At 36.1% G+C, this 23,182-nt stretch overlaps 1 protein-coding gene across 1 annotated transcript in view; it reads left to right on the top strand.

The window, feature by feature from the left end:
• ISPD (isoprenoid synthase domain containing) overlaps positions 1 to 22,950 on the top strand; it is a gene marked incomplete at its 3' end in the record, with an annotated part of 41,873 nt that extends 18,923 nt beyond the window's left edge. Inside the window, exons 3-4 of the mRNA XM_009578222.1 lie at positions 16,009 to 16,113; positions 22,905 to 22,950. Coding sequence (XP_009576517.1) covers positions 16,009 to 16,113; positions 22,905 to 22,950 — 151 coding nt within the window. The remainder of the gene's footprint in view (positions 1 to 16,008; positions 16,114 to 22,904) is intronic.
• Between the last annotated feature and the right edge of the window lie 232 nt (positions 22,951 to 23,182).

The following is a 23,182-nucleotide window of genomic DNA, read 5'->3' on the forward strand; positions in this document are numbered from 1 at the left end:
CTTAGAAAGAAACTGTCCATTTGAATTATTGCTTCAAATAACATAGGCTTTTCAGTTAGGGTGGGTAATGTGGAATACTGCTTTTAAACTCATCTTTATTTAAATGCATCATCTGATGTGAGTAGGTAGATTTAGAGAGTTTACTTCCAGATGTGTTCTTTCTCAGGAATGTAAGATCTCTGAGTATCTTGACCACTAAATTGCAACATTCAATTAAAGGTCAGTTCTCTGATCCTTACAGGTTTGCCATCTTTTTTGCTCTTCTTGTCTGGTACCAATCTGGGCAGAGCAGGCTAGTGCTCCTTCTCCTTTTATTGCTGATTTGAATGTATTTAGAACTAGAAAGGAATAAGCTATTAACCCTATTAAAATATGTAAAAATACTTTTGTATGATCTTTACCAACTTAAAAGTAATTTCCCTAGAAAACTTTTTCCATTTCTTGCTTGATTAAAAAATGGTAGTAATGATTTGGGGAAAAATACATTCCTGGTACATAAAATTAATTGAAGTAGATAGAACAAATGCCAAAGACTGGTTTACATTATTATCTTAAAATATATGTATACTACAGTGAATTCCCTTTACATTTGGTGCCAAAAATCCAGCACAGATTTTGAGGACATTCAGTCAGGTTGTTTGCATGCATTTCATTGTGATGCGTCTCATTTTTGTGTGCTGGATCTCAATTTAGTTTTCACTCTTACCTCTTCTCTGTTGCGTAGAACATACATACTCCAAACAGATCTTCTTTGTTCAGATATATGTTGCTTTCTGATTTAACTGTGATGATGTTAAGATTTCTGACATCATAACTATTAACTCCTCAGCTTCATAGTAGTGCTGTTTAAACCTTTTAAATTTTGTTGCTCAAAAATTGCATGCACTCCGTTGTCTTTGTAATGACTTTGAGAGCTCATTAGAACAAACATTCTTCATCACTTGCATATCTGATATTTAAGCCCCCTTTAACAGGGTTTTTCAAAGGTTAAAAACCAGTACTTTTATTTTTTTAGTGTGGTTTTTCTGGCTTTGGGTTTTCCTTATTACAACCACTTTGTCAAAAAAAGAAAAAATGTTGGACTGGAAGTGACATCAAATTAGAGTCTGTTTGGTTAGTTACCCAGAAACGGGGTTAAGTATTCCATCCATTACCTTTGAAGTATGCTATGAAACCATTTCCGTTGTGCTTCTAATTTTTGCTTGTGTTGTGTAAGAGAATTAGGTTCTGCGAGAAGGTATTCATTATATTGTTTTCAAAAGGGTTTCTTGTTAGCACTAATTGCATCTTCTTTTGCTAGGTGTATTAACTTGTAATCTTCTGTTCTTTGGGACAGTCCTCCTCTCACGATTTCATAATGTTTCTTGAGCCTGATGGGGAAATTAGTTCATCTTTCTACTCTGTTATTGTAAGGTAGCCAAAGACTTCTACCTGCAAAGTAGGGTTGGTTGGTTTGTTTGTTTGTTTTTAATCCCTGGAGAAGTAAATAAATCTGAAATGGGAAGAGCAATTCAGAAAATGTTGGTGAGGTACTGGATACTGCTAGGTCTTCTGGTGGTTAATTTTGAATAATTGTTTTTTAACCATACTGAAACAATAGTATAGATTTATGAAAATATTTCCTTAAAAAGAACCTCAGACTTTTTCAGTTAGCATCAATTTTAACATCAATTAGTGGTGGAAACGGCTTTTTTTGATATGTCTGTGTATATGCTTGAGAGTTAAAAAAGAAAGACATTCAGATCTCCCATATTTTTGCTTTTTTATTGCGGGAATGCAAGCAGTTTGAGAACCATTGTTGTTTCTTGGTGAAAGAAGAATTGGGAGTACTTTGTGTCTGCCTTTTTGTGATGCAGCAGATAAGTGAAGGTGGAACAGGGAAGGGAAAGCTTTTCGGTATTCTTCTACCTCAAGTGATAATTGCTTCAATGCAGCAGGATCAGAAGACCACTATTCCGGAAATAGCTGCTTCTTCCATTCCAGAATAGTGATGCTGATTTTAACATTTTTATAAAGTTTCTGTTACATTGTTATACATTTGACTTTTAACTCAGGATACCTCTTGGCCCCTGTGTTGGACATCACATAAGCCAGACTAAAAACTTTTAAAGTCAATATTGAAATTAAGCAACTGTTCAGAGCCCGCAACAGCCAGTGGAGCTAAAATGATGTCTTGATCTTAAAAGGCCTCACTACTCTGACTTATGTGTCATTAGATAGAGCACTTAGCTATAATAAATGAATAGGCATAATGGCATTTTGGCAGATACAGGCACCTACCCCTGTATGTAACACTGCTTAACGCCTTCTGTTGCAAGTCTCTGTGTTCAGTTGGTTATATGAAGCATGGGGAAACAGCTGTTTACTTCTATTTCAGTGAAGCATTCTGATGCCTCCACTTTGTAGTAGGATTTTGGAATTTGGCATTGGGATGGTCCTGAGGTGAGAAAAGGATGAATTATACAGGCCTCCTTACATGTGCCTGTGAGTGCTACTGTGTCACTCATCATATATATATGCCTCCTCACCTCATATTCTTATGAAGTACAGCCCTGCTTTCATGCCCTTCAATTTGTTAAATTTATAAAATTTATAAAAGTTACAGCTTTTATTTGTATGATGCATGTTTGACACAAGGTGCACAAGTGACAGATGCAAACAACTGCAAGGGGAGAAAGAACTGTATTTTTAATGTGTGTGGTATCTCGCAGGCAGGAGGCTTTACCTTAGCCAGGGGTTTTCCTTGGGATGTTGGGTAAAAGGCCATATAAATGTGTTAAGGGGATAAACATAATGTTGCTTCAGTGCTCTCAGTTCTGGTATGTCCCAATTTGTGAGTTCTTGTTTCCTGCACAATGAAATGAACCATACTGCTAACCTTCAGTAAATATTAGTAGTAAACAAGTTAAACTTTTTAAAATAAAAAATGCGAATCTCTACTAAAACCTGTGGAAAAGTTGTAAAATTGCAGAACCCATGATTTACTTCAGTTCTAACCTACCTGGGACACAAACAGCCAATTGGATATTTTTTTTTAAAATTTTTTTTAAGGCTAATAAGAATTAAATTCCTGATCTTTGGAAACGCATGTGTCTCTTCTATTCTTATCAGCCCTAAGGGAAATCAGAAAAGTTTAAGTGTTAATTGAAAATCCACCCTTTCCAAAGATAGCAAATAAAGGATAAATTCCTTAGACTTGTTCATTTTTGCTTAAGATAGTTTCATGTTTCTGTTCAGCTTTTTAAATTAAATAGGAGCAAATGCAAAGTATGATCCTGTAAGCCTGGAAGGAGGAGGGTGGGAGGAAGACTTCACTTACTAGAAGTCAAGTGTTCCCCTGGAGCAGTATCTTTTAAGGAATTAGAGTATCAGGAAGTCAGGTAGACTACCTTTTTCATTTAATCAGAGTAGGCTGACACTGATTTCTGTAATACCTGTTTCTGACATATTGTGAAATGCACAGAGATCTTAGATCTTTTGTCTTAACACAAAACACCTTGTTGTGTGAAGTCACGTTAGTGTACAAAGTAACACAAGCACAACATACAAAGGCTCAAATACCCAAACTTAACAAAGCATTGTGTATTTGAAATGTATCTGCCAAAGTACGGAAGGTAGCAGAAATAACTAAAAAGCTTTGCCTTTCCTGATCTGGCAGAGAAACAACTGAAAATGGAAGCAAAAGAGGAGTGGTATGTAGAAGGTCCTGACTAGCTTCTATGTTGGAGATGTAAACAAAAAGCCTAGGGAAGATGATATGATGGTTAGAGAGTTGTCAGCATGAATGCTGGGGATACAGTAGAATTGCTCACCAATGTGACCAGTCTGGTGAAGCCGAGGACCTTGTAAGAGGGAGGAGCTACAGACAGCTGAAGAAAGGGTGGGACATGTTAGAAGGCTTTTCTGAAGGAATCCTTCACATGTGGATGGCATGGCAAAGTCTGATCACTATTTAAAGGTAGAGTGATAGGTTTATAACAATCAATTTTAAAAAATAGTTTTGATACACAAGTTTTTTCTGGTAATCTTTTATATGTTGTTTTATACTTAGCCTCAAGATCTTCTGTACCTTGGAAAATTCACCACGAAAGCTACACCATTTTTTTGGGGTGTTTGTATTGCATATGTAGTTAGCTTAATCATCTGTTGCTAGTAGACCTTTTGTAGATTATGGAAGTTTATATTTAGCTAGTCAGAAGAATGAAGCTGACATAAAAAAAAAAAATAGGAACAGGAAGCAGCAATATTCACTGAAGGAGGATGAGCTTCGACATGTTTAGAGATGTTTCTCTGATGCATGTCTAGAACATCCTTACAGATATCCACACAGAATAGACTGACCTTAGGGATTCTATCTAATCTGTGTAGAAACTATGTAGAGATTAGTACTTTTTGGGACTACACTGAATTAACACATCTGTTCATATCCAATATTACCCACTTTTTGGGTAATAAGCAATCACATTTACTTATGGGGCGTTACAGCATCTGCCTGCATAGGAGAGAGCTGCTGTATATAAGCATAGTAATGACAAGATACAAAATAATAGTGTGTCATGGAGAATCATGCAAATACTTTGATGCTAAATTCTGGGAGGCAGATGTTCTTCCACTCCCCAAAAAAATCATTACAAGATGTCCACAGATGGGCTTGAGATGGGGAGAACAGATATTCTGCAAACTGTCCAACCTGGTCCTTAGTAAAAGAAAAGGAAATCCCAAAATTGTTCTCATCTAACAAACCCCTGAGAATGTTCAGGGAAGATTTTGCCAGAGTAAGAAAGGAAGTTGGCTATTGTTAGGCCCATTGTAGAAGTATTTGCTCAAAGTATTGTCTTTTCTGTATGTAAATAATAGGGAGTGTATTCCATGTGGATTTTGTAAACTTCTAAAGTGCTTTTTGAAAGGGCACAACATTACTGGGATTCTTCTTCAAACATGTGTGAAGCATTTTATTATCCTCTGTAGTGGGGAAGTGGAGTCAGCTGTAGCAGTTTAGTAATATTTTGGCATAGGTCAGGCAAGTCCTTCCAGGCAAAATGTCTAGACTGATTTGGGGATTTTCCTGTGGGTTCATTCTTTGTTAAAGAAATCAATGTCTGTCAAATTAACATTGCCAGGAGCAACACGCGATTAAATGAACAGTAGCGGACAAATTGTTTACTAAAACCTTGGCAACTTTGGGAGCAAGGGTCAGATTCAGAAAAAAGGCTGAAGGGTCAAAATGTAAGTGAGGCAGAATTTGGGCATTTAAGTCTAATGCTGGAATCCTGGAAAAAAACACTGCTCACCTCCCTCCTAAGACTAAAGATAACTGAATATTCAAGGCACCTCAACTTTTTTTTTAACATTCACTAAATGTGAAACTTTGTGTATGCCAAGGCATCTAAGTTGTGGCAAGGGTGAACAGCTTAATATTTACCTCCTGTAAACATTCACTTGGAGAAAAAAATGTTTTGCCTGATCCTGTTCAGTCATGCATTGGTGATATGGGTCAGAGCTGTTTGTTTTTGTAGTGTAAAAATGCTGAAAGAGATCACTATTGTTTTTAACATATGACAAAAAGTAGGTAAGATATATAGATTGTATCATAAGCTCGTAATGGGTTGTTTCTTGGCCTTCATCTTTAAAAAAGCATCAGACATCTTTTAAGTGTATTATGTTGTAAGGATGAGCGGTTTACCTTATTCTTCTTCAAATGTATTTTGCGGTTTCTGTATGCTCTCTGTGTTTGTGTATGGAGATCCACTTCCTTTTCCACTATCCTCATCTTTGGTCACCCCCTTTGCTTTTGCATTTTGTAGTTACATGTTCAGGTCTTCTAAATATATGCCACATCAAGGTGTGTATTTGTTGTCTTTTTCCTGATTCTGCATTCCAGTTTGTGTCTATAGGTTTTCTTCCTTCTCATCAACTGTATTCTGAAATACTGAATCAAGAAGTGATTCATGAATTATGCAAGAGCTAGCTAAAATAATAGTAATCTACTGCTTGTAGGATTTGTATGAGGACAGTACTACAAGCCAATGCTCTTCTTTGTATGGAGTCCTAAAGGCAGCATACTTCCATGCCTATGAAATGTAATATGTAATTACAGTTTTATTGTAACTACCTACTTGGTTGGTCCAAGTCAACCTACTTGGCTGAATAGTAAAGTAGCATGGATTATTTCAGTTTGTTGAAATTCCTACTCCAGTTCCTTTGATGGTATAATAATATAGATTTTAATTAGCTGTATACTAGTATCAAGATGGGGAATATCTGTGAGTTTTTCAATGTGCAATCTAAGCGTATGAAATAACCTAACAAAAGAAGCCTTTCTGCTGATTTGTCCATGGGTCATTAGGATTTTAGATTGGATTGTTTGACAAGGAAATCTGTGTAGCTCCTAAATGTTGAAAGAAAACCTAGTATCTCATTTCTCCTTATGTGAGAAGTTTTTACTTTATTAACAGCACCCTTTCATTGTTGTGGTCCATTTTGGCTTGGATTTTGTCTCTGGTTTTAGTCCCATTTAAAAAAATCATTTCTTTGGAACGTCAGTAGAACCTGAGTTCTGTTCCATTTCGTTCCTGCTGAAAAAAAATTTTGGTTTTGATACAAAATTGCAATGGAGCTAATTTTTTAATAATGCAATTTTGCAGAGGATTTTGGTCTGCCTTTCTCCATTCATCTTCAGGCTGGTGCACACAGACCGGTGCTTAAATACAGGGTTGTCAACCTCACCTAACTGAATATCCTAATTTGTACACTCTTCAGGTTGTAGTTCTGAGATGTTTTCCAAAGAGATTTTACAGTTACTTCATCTGGCATCTTTTTACCCTAGCAGCTTTGTCCTGAGATTTAGAGGAATAAATTTTTTTTTTTCCCCTTTCCCTGTCCTTAGAACCTACCCAATTCTACAGAATTCTTTTCAGGATAAATATACTAAATGAATTTTGTCAGTAATGCTTTCATTTATTCAAAACCTGAAGCTAGATTGGTGGTCTATTGAGAAAACTATGCTAGTTTAGATAGCTCTGTACTTAATTAGTTCTTTGGCGCAATGGTAGAGCCAGGATATTGTATGAATCCCCCACCTTGCCCTAATTAATTTCTGCCACAAGAATGTTTGGAGAAATTCTAATGCCTTGCATAAGAAAAAAATAAAATGTTTTTTTGCTAATGGGATAATTACTTCCATTTTATGGCACTCCTCATCCTGTAGGATCTTAAAGCACTTTGCGAATTCACATATTAGCTCTTGGAACTGTTTGGTGCAGTGGTGCAAAGCTGCCACACCCTGGGTGAAATCTGGCATCTCTGTAGCAGTGAAAAAGCATTTTGTCTTCAGATATAATTTGGAGGGTGTATGTTAGGGAGACACACTGCAATTATTCAAGTTGGAAATTAGACTGGATTCTGAGACCATTGTTGTGTTACTGGATTTACCCTGGTAAGTGTACTGTATCCACAAGAATCACCCATTTGGCACAGGCTCAAAAAATGCTGAATACTGAGCAAGAATCACTGTATCCAGCATATGGGAGACCACCCATCTAAACTGTCATCTGCTGCTTGTTTTGAGAGAGCCAAGAAGAAAACAAGGTAGTGATGCTAGAGCTTTTAATCTCTTAGCTATTGACAGTTTAGTGTATTGAAAGGCAAGGAAAAGGACCATTTATGATCTTGCATAATTTCAAGAAGTGATTCTCTTAAGATTATTCACTCGTGGAAAAATTTACTTATCTGTTCAAAAATATTTAAAAATAAAATGCATTTTAACTTGGCCTGAATTTGGCTCACCTCAGCTTCTAAGCCCGATTAAATTCTCTGTTGGTTGCTTAATTTTAGAACTTGATATATTTAGAAATCTCTTTACTGGGAGAATGTGAACAGTCACTTCTTTACATTTTCTTAGAATAACCTAAGTTATCTGTAGTTTTCTACATTGGGACAAGATTTTTTTTGTCTTTGTCTTGTCCGTATAACTCTTTTCCAAGTATTTTTCCAATTTACAAGATAATTTTTTAAAGTGTAAACAATGAGTCCTAACACAGTATTTTGACTACTACTGTTGTCACATAGAATATTAGCATTTTCTTATTTCTTCTTGACGACGTAACTAAAGTATGACTTCTAAAAAAGCTGAAATTGTGTATGAGGTCTGAAATTCTGTGTTTGGCTGCATGCTCAAAATTACTCCTGTGTTCTTTTCTGATATCAGAAAAAACAATACTGTCTCATGGTTACTCAGGACCTGTTTTATGAAGTCAATCTGATTAATAACTAGCTCTTGCTTGCATCAGGTATTTCATCTTCATACCAGTACCATTGTTTATTCTCACCTAGTTTGTATTCTCATTTTTATTATGCTAGTTTGTGTGGACTTTGTTGGAGTAACATTAGGAGTATACCTACTGCTGTGGCACAAAGAGAGAAAGACTGATTGAAAGACTGAGGTTTGATTTTTGGTGATCTGTTATTGTTTCAGGATTGTACGTGTCAACTGGAACTTTACCAGCAGTGATATTCATCTCAGTTGCCAGTCATATAGACACAATGCATGCCGAGTCGTGGCTGCTAGGGCACCTTGTGTCCACAGTGCAAATGATGTGCTTTAGTAGGTGCCCTTGCATATGACTTTCACCTTGATGCCACCAGAAGGGAAGTGACTTTGAGCTCTCCAGCAGAACAGTCAAGTGCATTTTGTATGATTCTGAGCAGGGATGCAGGAAAGACTTGTACCAAAAAGAACCTCTCCTGCACACTAAGTTGGTAATGTAGACACAACCCTTGACACTTCTTGTTTGTGCCTACCGGTACCCTTCTTTCCTCAGCAAAGCACCTCCAGTTATTCTTGACTAAGTTTTTATTCCTTAATAGCAAAGGCGCACCTTTTCCCCTCTCTCTACAGGTTGATCATGATTTATCTAGGAGAACATAGCAGACCTCATTCTCTGGAAGGACTGAATTATGGATTACTCTGGGTATGTAGGGATTAGGGCTCTCTGTCTAATTTTCAAACAGAAGTAGGATTTTTCAAAACAATAGTCTTAGTGGTTTTTATGATTTTAGTGTAAAGTCAACCACACGTACTTCTTTTACAGGACGATTGATTTGTTTGGACCTCTCCTTTTGCAGAGACAGAAGCAGCAGCAGCCAGAATAAGATTCAGACTTAAAGAGTAGGCTTTAATCATAGAATTGTTTAGGTTGGAAAAGACCTTTAAGACCATCGAGTCCAACCATTAACCTAACACTGCCAAGTCCACCACTAAACCATGTCCTTAAGCACCACATCTTCATGTCTTTTAAATACCTCCAGGGATGGGGACTCAACCACTTCCCTGGGCAGCCTGTTCCAATGCTTGATAACCCTTTTGGAGAAGATATTTTTCCTAATATCCAATCTAAACCTCCCCTGGCGCAACTTGAGGCAATGATACAAACGCTATCATAATGATCCTGAAGGTATCTGCAAGTATCTTAAGGCATGGATTTAAGAATAGAAAAGATAGCACTTACGCTTTCTCAAAAGAATTTTAAAACTTAATCTTTCTGTTTCTTTTATCCAGAGTCACACTTAAGGATGCTGGGGCTAGGACCTAGTCTTGTTATTATACTTCAGCTTCTGTTTCATTTTGAGGTCAGAGCTAGAAAATGACAGTCAATAAAATGGATATTTTCTCTAATTGTCTAGTTGCCTTATTTGAATGTTTTTGTTGTAGTTGTTCCTTGATGAATTTAAGTCAATGACATTTCTTCTTAGCGGTTTTGATAGAATGGGACACTGAAAACAAGGGTTTTTCAATTTAGCTCATTAGTCCTAGATCCTATCTTTTGGTCACGGAATCATGTGTGATTTGTTACTTAGAAGAAAGTTGAAGGAACCTGTCCAAAATGGACAGAAATATCCACATAAAAACTTTGTTCCTAGATCTTACACAATGAGTTTCTGCTTTTACGTATTGTGACAGTGAGTTTTTCAAGCAAATTTGTGTTTAAGGGAAAAAAAAAGACCGGAGTTATCCCCAACCTTGGCTAGTAGCTAAAACTTTAAACAGTGATAGGGAAAGCAAATTTGATGTTGTCCACCCTGTGTGTTTGTGCTCTGGATTCTTGCCTATGGGACTCCTGCTGCCTAGCAGCAGGTTGTGTAGAGTGAACAGTAATTGTCAGCCTCAACATAAAGAGAGATTATAAACTGCTTTCAAAGAAAACTAATATGAAGAAAATGCACAGCTGACTTGACTTGGGAGCTCATATACCTACAGCAGGAGTATAGAACATGGTTGCTGGTGATGGTGGTGTGGACTGTGTTCATTGACCCAGAACATTTATGCCAGAAAAGGAAGAAGCAAAATTAGTCTTTCATTTGTAACTTTTACTATTAAAAAGATACTTGAAAGCATTACTCATTTTTAACCCTTGTCTCAGTAATATTTTAAACCTTTAATTGCACATTTTGTTCAATTTCATAGAATCATAGAATCATTTATGTTGGAAAAGACCCTTAAGATCATGATTTCAATCAAAATTGACAGAGGCATAGAGATTTCAATGATGTTAAGTCCCTATATTGTTTTTGAAAAATCAGCGAGTGTGAGGAGGAGGGAAACCCAAATGAATGCCTTCACTGAGAGGAAGCTGGCGCCTCAGAGCCTTCAGGCTCTTAGGCCTTCAGCTCTGTGGCTGAAACATGAATTCAGCTGTTATCTTCTGTTTTTCTTGATCATGCACCTTTTAGCGCATGGGATCTTGGAACCAACCAATGCATAAGTTCTTTAACTGGTATTTAGTGGACTTAGAAGCAACTTGAGTACCAAAACATTTCAGTGGGCGGTCAGGAAGTATTCATGGGATCTTATGGTAGAGTGCAGGGAAATCATGACATGTACAGAGAGGGCACTTGCAGTTACTGCAGTGAAAGGCATTGGGTTATAGATACAGATCTGTAGAAAACCAGGCATGCTTAATTCTGTTACAGAGTAAATTGCTGTAGTTGCACTGTGAAGCACTACTGCATCTGGATGTATGTTACAGCAGCTTTAATAATTACAGTAGAAATTGTTTCAGAGATGAGTTTATCTGAACTTAATTAATCTCACTGTTTCCTCATTCACGTGTTTCCCTCTTCTGTTTGCTGCTTCTGTTATTTCTCATTTAGCTGTGGTGTAGTGCTGTAGGCTGAGTGCTTGCTGAAAATCCACTGTTGGATTCAGCATTTTTTGGTTTCCATGGTAACGAACATGGCAAAAAAAATTCTTTATAAAATATGATAAAAATAGGCCAATTCAGGTTCAGCAAGAGCTTGTGTCTGCTTCTTTTTTAACTTAATAAAATGTTCCTGATGATGAATGTTTGTGATGTACTGTGGCATTTTAGCAGTGGAAACTTGATTTGCAAGGATCTGGAAAAATTATAATGCTCTGCTGTTGTTAGTTATGCATTTTAATTGCAAGTGTTCTAATATTGTTATAGAATGGATTTACATGGGAGAGTAAAATGGTGACACTTGCTGCTGACAATGGAAAAAGCATTAAAGATAACATAGCCAATAACATAGCCATAGTCTTTTACAGCAGTGTAAAAGACTGGCTCTATACAGGCTTTAGAGGTACCTGTGTAAAGCAGCAAATCTGAAGATTTTCTTTCAGTTAACACATAAAGAATATTGATTTTGTTTCCTTATTATAAAACAAAGGAATGATGAAAAAATAAGAAAATGACAGTGCTGTAATTAAATTTTTTTTTGCATCTGTGTTTGTTCTGCTGTATGGTTACCAGTTCCCATATCTGTTCAAAATCTTTTATCAGTATAAAGATAGTGTAAAATAGTGCATGTTAACAGTAAAAGCAATTGTTAATGTTAAATACTGCTTCTTTATAATTTTCCTTGTTCAAAGTATTATATTGGAAACAAGTTCACTTGTGGACTATTAGTAAGTACCAGGGAGATACAGGCTGTGTAGCTGCTCTTTTCTCTAACCCCTTGTTCCATGTTTAAGGCTAAGCAACAACACTATAGTTTGCATTTTAGGAAGTAATATTAGTTATCAAAATATTTTCAAACTAATCTGCCCCTAGGGGGCAGGGGAAGAAGAATTGGTGTAATGCTAAAATCTGGATCTCACTCCATCCATAATACTTTATTCAAACATCCACTCTTGGAAAACAAACAAACAAAAAAACACACACAAAAAAGTCAGTCCCCAAAACTACCTATTAGAATGCCTTTGAATATTCAACAGTTCAAAAGCATTTTTAAATAACATATTTCCTTCTGTGTCATTTAAAGAGCTAAACTAATCTGTTTTCTTTCTTTCGTGGATATGTTTTGTGCCAATATTTCCAGCTGTTCCACCATTTCAAATCTGTGGTCTGAAACTTAAACTATATCTATTGTTTCACAAAGCTATGTGTGCATGTCAAGTGCAGTTAACTGTACTCTGTCAAACTTTATGTTAAAAAGCCTTTCAGTCAAAAAGAGACTTCAGAAATAGTAAGAGTTTTAAACAGATTGTTGTACTGTAAATTGGCTCTAGATGTACAACGAAATGCGTACAGAAGACTTAGGATGGAAATGTTTGCATGCCTGGGTCAGTAAGAATTTTCCTCATAGATATTCTACAACTTTTTTATAGGCACTCTCTGATAATGCTTAATTTGTTAACTGAATTTCTTAGAGCAATATAGAAGCTTTCAGATTCTGCAACTTAAATATAGATTTAAAATTTCATTTGTGGAGCTGTTTAGCATATGGGTAATATATAAACTAAGCTGATCTTGAGCTCATGCTTCCATTTCATTGTTCTCCTCTGACATCAGTGTATCAGTCTTGCAGAAGAGTACACTGTGACAATATGTTTAGGTTTAAACAATTACAGATAATTAGAGTGGTAAATGTAATGATGTACAAGTGTTAGTGAAATACGGTTTTAATTATTACTTTGCTTTGTGTCATATTTCATCCCTTGAAGCCAGCAAGATGCTTTAGCCCATTTATGGAACTTCTCCACACCCTACTAATTATCTGTAATTAATACCTTGCTAAAAAGTTGGAATTGCTTAGTCTTGTCCTAGTATCGTTCGTTACCCATCTATTTAAAAATGTAACTTAATTTTAATTCAAAGTAAATTCTTTCACAGATAATTTTTTTCTGAAATTTTCTCTTCCATTCTGAGGGCAAAAGAAAAATATATGTTATTTTTTAATCTGTATGTTATTCACCTTAGTTATTCAATTTGTTTTTTCCTTAAAAACAAAACAAAACAAAAAAAGGAAAAAAGGAAACATTTTGGTAATAAATATTTGGAACTGAAAGTTACTAGGCCATTTCTGGTTTCATTGGCAATTTATCTCTGGACATCTTTACTCAAGAGATCTCTCTATTTTACATATTTTGGAGCTAGAGTTCCCTATTCCTTTATATTTTCTGTTGACCTTTTTTTGTATCTTCATTATTTAAAGAACATAAATCATTTCTGCTTAATTTAAAAATATTCCAAAGTGTCTTTTTGAAACCCCCATTTTCTTTAGTATTCTGAAAGAAGTCTTTCTTTTTAAGTTGCTCTATCTTACTGGGTCTGTTTTGTTTTGTAACTCAAAGCGCTTAAAAACTTCTGTAGAGAAGTATAACACTTAAATTACTTTTCTTTCTAAGTGGCCTGTAAAAGGATCTTCTTTTTGATTGCAGTCATTACAAACTAAAATAACAAAATTTACTAATTTAAATAATATAAAAGTGATAACTATGATTTTTCTAAGATGTCTCTGTGTGTTAGTAATACAATTCAGATGTGTAATGCTGAGGAATTCCTTGAATTTCACTGATGCATTATAAAACAAGAATAGAAACAAAAAAATTCATCTTTTTTATTAAACTTCTTGAGGAAATTAAAAAAAAAAAAGACAAGTTGTATTGCAGCACTCTCATTTCTTTAACCCACTTTTGCATTCCTGACAAGTTTGATTTCTTGAATCATGGAGGAGACTGAATTACTGAGCACAGTATCTGTGCTGTCACATTTTATTTGAAATGTGAATTTGTAGACATATGGTTAAATTTGACACAGTGGAAGGGTTATTTCAGCTTTTGTAAAGGAAAGCTTATGCATTGCAGAGCTAATTGTCATTCTTTAAGGAGTTAACCGGCATCTTGCTTGAGGTTGCTGAAGCTGATAACAGCCTACTTGCATAATAAAATGTTTCACTGAAGCTTTTACCAAAGGCTGTTTAAGGAAACTGAACAGATTTGGGATAAGAGTAAGGATTTACCAGAGTAGGTAATTTGTTAGAAGATAAGAAACAAGGTAATGTGCATGACCAGTTTTCATAGCAGTAAATCACCAGTGGAGGTTTGTGAAGAACTGTGCTTGAACCTGTGCCGTTCATTTTGTTCATAAATAATTTGGAACAGGAAGTGGAGATCCCTTTTTTTTTTCTCTGGGTAGTAGAGATGAGGCCTAACTAAGAAGGTTTGTAGAAGGATATTATGATAAAATTGATAGGTAAGTGTAGATAAATGTAAAGGAGGGCAAAAGGGTCGATCAAAGTTTTGAAGTAGCTTCCACACATGAAATGACTGAATAGGTGTTGACCTTTTTTCCTGTGGAAAGATGTGAGAAGAGATGTGGTGGAGCATTTTGAAGGGCTGAGAGGGCGGTTTTGCACTCCCTTTTCTGTCAGAAGAACAGAGCACGTGATGAAGAGAGTGATGAATCCGATGTTCCCTGATGCTGGTGCCAAAAAAATACTACTATTCAAAAACTAATTGGGTGAATTCAGGATTCCTGTAGTTCACTGAGGACTGTTAAGGCAGTCGCTTCTCGTTCAATGTGTCCCTCAGGGACTTCTTATTTTAGGGCTTTCCTAAGCCAGGATAATAGCTTTATATGAGGCCAAGGGAGTATTCTGGGAAAGTAAGAAGACATGATTGCCTTGTTCTTATTTACTTATCCTTGACTATCCACTGTCAACCTCTGCCTGAGACTGAATACTGGGCTAGCCAGCCTGTGGTCTTATCAAATACATCCATTTTTACTAAAGACCCCATCTTAAATTATCCTTCCTTATTACATGTAATTCATGTTTTTGGATGGACTGGTAATTTAGCAATATGAAAATAGACTAGAACTTTCTTATCTTAATCAGGCCAATTCATCTTGAGGTAGCCCTGTCTCATAAGCTCCCAGTTCCTGCTTTTGTACGTACCTATGTTTTGGCTCGAGAGATTCTGCTCCCTACTCAGCTTTCCATTAATAGGATTCTTATAATCACTAACTATAGGAAGCCAAACTGCTTGGGAAGGGTGTGTTGAGAGAAGAATGCCTCTTCTAGATGACTAAAAAGTGGACAAACTTTGGGGTTTTTTTTTGTTGTTTGTTTGTTTTTTGTTTGTTTCGGTTTGGTTTTTTTGTGGTTTTTTTTTTTTTTTTTAATCTGGAAGGCTCATGAAGCAGCATGAAGCTTTGCTATTTTGTGTGCGGATAACTGGAGAAAAATATAGAGGGAAATATGTAAGGAATTCAGAGGTTCTTAGTTATTACCATCCTTTTTTGATGCTGCAAAAAACAAAACAGACAAGGCATTTGAAGAGTCATGCTTCTACAATTTATTAACTTGTTCCTGTACTCTAGAAATTTGTTACTAGAAGGTTGATGATTTCTTTTGGTGAGGCCTCAACTCCATCCAAAATTTTTTTATACGTGTAACTTCTCATTGATTTAGTTAACAACATAAAGATGTAGCAAGATACTTGCAGCACCTAACTGAATTCATTTATGGTTACAAAGTGTTTATTTACTTCTGTAACACTTTGCTGGACAGCTAGAATTTGGCATAAGCTTCTTGGAATGGTTTTATTTCTGATCCATCCTGAACCTACCTACCTAATACAGCATGTATTATTCTGGACAAGACTGTTGAGATGTAAGATTTAACTGATGAAAGAAAATCTGTTATTGCTTAAAAGTATGATGTCTTTAAGACTAATTAAGAATATTTATTCTTTTTTAATTACTACAGTGTACAGACTATGACCTGGATTATGGAACTGAATGTCTGCAACTGGCTCTGAAATACTGTAAAACAAATGCCAAACTTGTTGAAGGAACAGCTGACCTCTGGAAGGTAAAGACAATAATATCTCTATTTTTTATATGTCTTTTAAAATTAATAAAATTTGCATATTACCATAAAAATTCAGATGTGTTTTCAATTGTAATAGTTAGGCTTTTCTCTTCCAAGTTTCAGAATTGTTTTGGGGTTATCATGAGCTTTTTTTAGAGCTTATTGTTGTAGACAGACTTGGGCAGATGTTACCCGAGATAATCAGTGAAGACAGTATTTATCTGGAAGTAGGAAAACCAACTAGGTGCTTGAATAACCTGAGAATCTGTAAAACTACAAATCCATAATAATCCCTAATCTCTAAAATTAAGAACATTTTTATGAGATGAGCTTTCCCCTGCTATTTCTATACCTTTTGTCTATTTTCCTCCACTTTTCCTATAAGGACATCACTTTTTCTCTGATGCCAAATACCAGTAACACTGTAATGTTTAAGACCTCTTCAAACAAGGTTTTAAATTTTTTTAAACATGATTCACCTTGTCTGATAATCTGTAGGTTCCTGACGACTGACAAAGCAGGTGTGTATACAGGTGCCAAAAGATATGTCCCTGCTGCTTAAAAATATCCCATTTCATTGTTTTGGATGGTGGGACATTATGCTTTCTCAGTAGCTGTCAAGTCATGCAGTTTTTAAGTGTTTCCTTTTATTTTATTCATTACCACGTTGAAGGATCTGGAAGCAGCTCACATCACTCCATCTGTCTTTGACAGTAAATTTCCTCCAATGGGACGTGATTTCTCATAATATGACAGTAAATCTTACACAGAAAGGTAATTTCCTGAATCTGCAGTGCAAATTTCCTGTGCAATTTAGCAGCAAAATTTACTTGTGTGTTGGTTACATACAGCAACTTCTTTCAATGTCTTTCTGGGGACATAATCTTTCTGAAACAGTATATTGCCTGTTTTCCTATTCAGCCTTCTAAGGGACAGATTATGTCATGCATATTTGCATTACATCACTTTTTGGATGGTTTCATTGTTCTCATTGCAAAGCATGGTACTTACATGAAGGGTAACAAAACACCCATATTGTTTGTTTAGTTCTTTATAATGTTTATTTAGTTCTTTACTATCTGTAGATACTACTGATGCCCTGCAGATGAAATGTAGTCTTTTGACCTAGAATGACAGAATAGTTAAGACTGAAGGAAATATCTAGGTGTCATCTGGTCCACCACCTTGCTGAAAGTGGGGCCAGGTTAGTTAGATTAGGCTGTGCAGGGCCTTGTCCAGTTGAGTTTTGAATATCTCCAAGAATGGAGATTTCACAGACTCTCTGGAGGAAATAATTCCAATGCATATCCCCCGGTATGGAGGAAACTTTTTTCATAATATTTGGTCAGCATTTCCCTTGCTGCCTCTTGCACTGGGGAAGGATGAAACAGAAGGATCTGCAAGAAAAGTCCCGTTTACTCTTCTCTATGGCCATTCATTATGATCCTTCCCCACCCTTCATGTTCTTTCTTTGGGCTGAGCGAGCCAAGTTCTCTCACACTATTGTTGCAGCCCTCTGCTGGGCTTCCTCCTGTTCCTCATTGCATTTGGGGAGCCCAAAACTAGAAACAGTACTCTGGTGTGTTCTCAAAAGTGCCGAATACAGGGGAATAATCCCTGTATTCCCTGTAGTGAAGTCTACTTCCTTACTAATACAGCCCAGTCAGTTGGACTCCTTTTCTGCACTGCTCTACACTGCTGACTCATGCTCAGCTTGTCCAGAAGGTCCTTTTCTGCAAAGCTCTTTTGACATCAGTATGGACTGCTGCATGGTTATTCTGTCCCAGATGCAGGATGCTGTATTTGTGTTTGTTATATTTCACAAGGTTTCTGTCAGCCCCTTTCTCCAGCCTTTCAGGATCCCTCTAAATGAGTGTTGTTCCCTTGAGCATATTGAATACTTCCCCATTTGTTGTCATCTACTAGTTTGCTGAGGGTATTTCCCCTTTCCCAGGTCATTAATAAAGATATTAGACAGTATTGTCCCCAGTATCAGCCCCTGAGGAACAGCACTAGTAACCAGCCCCCTGTTACACCTCAGACTTGATCTTGTGCACATCTCTGTTTTAAAAGAGAATTGTTGAAGTGTTAGTGCCACTCCAATATTTGCTGGAGAAACAAAATCCTGATGCTGTTAACTTTCTAGCATGTTAGAAAGTGGCATTCTTTGCAGTGACACTGGACTTTAAGAGGCCTGTAAACACATGGAAGATGATAACAACTGTAGAATTCCTCGTAGGTGCTCGGGTATTGGGCAGAGAACTTTTTTTTAGATGGTGGCATACTGGAGAATATCATGGAGAGGCACATTCAGGCAGAAAAGCTGAAAATACTGTGGATCAGGTGGAAGAGTCTGTATGGGGTTTGCATGGCAAGGTTTTGGTAGCAGGGGCGCTACAGGGATGGCTGCTGTGAGAAGCTGCTAGAAGCTTCCCCTATGTCCGATAGAGCCAATGCCAGCTGGCTCCAAGATGGACCCACCGCTGGCCAAGGCTGAGCCAGTCAGTGATGCTGGTAGTGCCTCTAGGCTCCTTCCTGCTTGAATAGCACCCTGGTATTAGTCACTCTGTACTGGGGTGATTGGCAGGTGACTTGGAGCAGTACCATTAAAGAAGAGAACATTTGTGCTCAGCCTGCGCAGTTTGATGAAGTGCAGAAGACTGCCAATTTTCTCAAGTGATGCTTGCCTACCAAATGGCTAGGAGCTATTGCTGTTCGTTACTGATCACCTTTCAGAAGCAGAATTGTCTTTCCTTAGCTGTCATAATAATGTAACTTGTAATAAGTTGTTATTTTTTTCTGTAAGGCTTTTCAATGCTGAGATAAATTATATTTCGTGTGCCAAGAACTGATGTGCTCCCAATGTCCCTAATCTTATATTTTCAACAAGAGGCAAAAAGATATTCCATCCAGATAAATGAGAACTGAAATAAATAATCATTGTTCAATTGAGGTTTCAGAGGATGTGTAACAGAAAAACTGCAGTCAATTAACAGGTGGAGAACAGTTACTAAAGTCTAAGTATTACAAACCAGTTTCATTGTATGTGGACCTTGAATCTTTAAAGAACAGATCTGATATTTGTAAGAATTCTGTTTATTTATTAGGTGCATAACCTACATAACATTAAATGACTGAGAGCTGTGTGAAAAAGTTCCTTATGTGTGCATATATATTGTTTTCTTGAATTAATTCTAATTATTCTACCTGAGCGCTGTCTACTTATAGTGCATTAGAAAAAGTAACATTTCAAAGTCACAGTCACTTACCGTTGGAGCTAAAGCAAGAGATAGTTTGTTTACTTTCTGGTAACAAATTACAAAATTAAAATCATTCTTTTTAGTGACAACAACCAGGCAGGAACATTCAAATTACTTCAGTGTTATAAATATTTATAAGTTCTATCATAAATGTAGTTATTAATAACTATTTATAAGATATTTAGGATCAGGATGGCAAAAAGGAAACAATGACACTATCAACACCACATTTTCAGGTTCTCTGTGCTTGACAGTTTTGAAACAAAATGACCTTAAATGTTCTGGGGCGATATCCTCTTAAATAAAGTGTAAAATCATGTAACAGAATGTAATTGTTGGAGTCTTAATATGTATGTGTGTGTATAATGCAGAAAACTGCATTGTAAGAACATTTTTAAAAGATTGATACGCATTTAAAGACTTCTGCTACAGGCAGAATGTGATTAATAAAGAGTTAAGGGGCTAAAGTAATTAATGTCAACCAACATGGAATTTACTTATTTTGTGAAATTGACTTTTCACAATATTATAGTCTTGGCTGATAAAGATGGTAGTGCTGATACAATATATGGTTGGCAGAAATTTGACTTGTTACTACATGGCATCTTAATTAAAAATAGGATGACTGTAATTGTACTAGTTCACATTAAATAGATTAAAAATTGGGTAACTGATATATTTCAAAAGATAATTCTCACCACGTACATTTCTGCAGAAACTGTTATTGTCTCTAAGCTATTTGACATTTGTCTGATAAAGTTTGCAGACAACACAAAGATTTAAGCATTTGTAAATAAAAATATAATTGATCAGAAGTAACCTATTGATAAGGATTGCATGGCAAACAATTTAAACAGAAGGTATGCTTTTCGTTGCAGCCAAATATAAAGAAGTGTTTTTAGAAACAAAAAAAGTATAGGCCATATTTAGAGAATTGTTCTAGGCAGGCAGTGACTTTGAAAGTGGTGGAATCACAGAGGACAGCAGGTTTCCACTGTGGGCACAAAATATCTTATGTCAGCCACAGATACAGAAACAAGAATATGAAATCAGAAAAGAGATGTTCTAGTATTACAAGTGCATCTGGAATACTGTGGTCAAATCTGGACTCAAGCTCTGTGCAACTGTTGATAAATAGAGAAGGTTCAGAGAAGAGCATGAAAAAGAAGATTAAATGGTAATTTGACAAGTCCATAGAGATTTAGCTTAGTAATGTGATACAAAAAAACCAGAAATGGATGAGGTGGAAGATCTCTCTTCTGCAAAGTGAGAGAGAACTCCTGTGTGTCATTTTTCTTGCTTATTCTTTTTCCACTGTGATTTTTGCACCTCACCTGGGCTGCCATCTTACTTCCTGGTATAGAGTGGCAGTTAAAGTACTCTTCCCGGTTGATTTGGCTAGATCTGAATTGCTTCTGGCTGGGGTGAGCCTAGAATGCAAATCCACTTTAGTGAAACTAGAGATAAAGCAGCATAGCTGCTCAGAACAATAAACTGACGTGTTGACTAGCCTTAAAAGTTGTTTAAAACAAATTCATACTAAAACAATCAATGGTTAGAATTAAACCAAAGGGTGTCTCTGTCGTGGTTGCCTGCCTTTTGAATAAGTCTCGTCGAAATTGCAAGAACACCTCTTAATCAACACAAGAAAATCCAGAGACGTTATGAATATCCATACCTTAAAGGAAACTAGTTGGATGTAGCATCTTATTCAATACTGAAAGAGGTGTAGAGAATCCCTCCCTCCCTGACTGGTAAGTGGTGGTCACCTGTGGTAGCTGGCAGAGTTTTCCTCTCTGTCAACTTTACTATTTTCATAATGGCTATAGGAGCTCGTATCTGAAATTAGCTTATAAGATCGAAGATTATGAAAGAAACATATGGATAGTGTGATATAGTCTCAGATGATTTATTTCTCTAGGAAACCACCCTAAAAAGTATTTGCTGATGTCTGGCTCAGAATTTCAGAAGTGATTTTAAAGGTGCATTCTTATTTTTATTTTCTTCTGTGGTGTTTTCTTGAAGACTGGGCCTACTTTATGAAGTAACTTCTTTTTAAAATCAGATTATTTAAAAATACTTTTGCATCTCGAAGAGATTGTGAACCTTAGAGCACGTGAGACAGCTTTTGACAGAGCTTAGATAGTCTTGTTTCTTGAAGGGTTTTTAGATGGTAATCTGTTACAGGTTTACTGAAAGTTCAGTATAAAAGCCCTCTAGAAACAGGTAATTAGAAAGAAACCTTGCAACAAAATTGGTCACTCAATAATTCTTTGTCCTTAAATTTAAATTCAAGACATTGATTCTTCCCAACAGTATGTAAACTCAGACACCTAAAATTTCTCAGGCTAGGTTCATTCTCTGGCTGCTTCTCCTGCAGGACAAGCTGTAGGGAGGTAAGTTAATTTTTAATTTTAAAGGAACATAATTCCTTGGGGAAATGATGAGTAATGAGAAAGGTAATATTACTCATCTGTTTCTGACTACAATACACAGGTTAATTTATGAGATGGAAAGGAAAGCGGTTACAAGAATCCTTATGATAAAACCAAATAATCGTTTACTTGGAGACTAAAATGCTAATTCCTACAGTGGTATGTTTCTGCTGTAACATTTACTTTGCAGCACTAAAGCTTTTGGAATCCTATTCAGTCCATTTAAAAAAGAAAGAAAAAAGTTATTCAGGCTCTGGAGAAACAAATGCAGAAAATCCAGTAATATTTTATTTAACATAAAAGGAAGTTACGGTAAAAACAAAGACAAATATTTAGGAGTTACATCAGTTCATGTCACTGCATGTCATTGCGAAGACATTACTAGCAAAGACTGTTAATGTCTTGGGTAGATGCTGTCATTAGTTTTCTGTTATTTTATTTGCGAAGCCTAATACTGGGACTGTCAATCACCATGAGGATACAAAGGCAGATGTGAAAGGTGTTTTTTGCAAGTACCAAGTAAATATTCAGCATCTTATTGTCCAACTAACTTGATCTGATTAATGTCTTCAAGAAGATCTTGATGGTTTTTAATCCTCTGAGAGCTCATACAAAGCCTGCTATAGTCTCACTGACTCCCACTGATTAATTGGACTCTCATTAATAGTAATAGTCCTGCACTACTGAAAAATTAAACCTATGTCAGTAAAAGAAATAACGAGGCTTCTCCCTGGTTGTCATTTTTATGATCACAAGTCCTATAAAAAATGAATCTATTTCACAATAAAATTATAGAATAGAATGGATGCAATACCATGTTTTTATGATTCTTCAAGGAGTTAAAAATAGTTTTAGGTTTCAAATGAGTTCTAAGCAGATCTAAGTATTTAAAAAAAAGGTTTCTCTTAAGTCTCTGGTAATTTCTGCAACTTCTGTTCTCATGACTTGCCAGTGATATTTTACCAGAATTAAGAAATTGACAATATCATTTGTTTATGGTATTTCAAATGTAAAGAATTGCCTTCAGGGCATTGTTTTATTGGTTTTACATTCCCTCCTGCTGTGTTAAATCTAATGAGGCTTGTCTGTCCTTTAGGTGACCTACAAGCGGGATCTGTATGCAGCTGAATCGATTATTAAGGGTATGTGTTCGCCCTTGTGGCTGTCAGTTTGCATATTCCTGAGTCTAATTAAGAATCTTATGTGCTATAGTTTTAAATGTCTTTAAGAAAAGTTTTATGATTAATAAAATGTGCTTAGGCAAGTTGTTTTAGCTTATTCACTGGAATATTTATATTATGCATTATTTACCTTTATTTACTTCTCTTAGAACAGAGAACCTTATGAAAAGCTGTGTATATGACGGAGTCAAAT

The sequence above is a fragment of the Fulmarus glacialis genome, unplaced genomic scaffold (assembly GCF_000690835.1).
Source record: "Fulmarus glacialis isolate BGI_N327 unplaced genomic scaffold, ASM69083v1 scaffold7855, whole genome shotgun sequence".
Lineage (NCBI taxonomy): Eukaryota > Metazoa > Chordata > Aves > Procellariiformes > Procellariidae > Fulmarus > Fulmarus glacialis.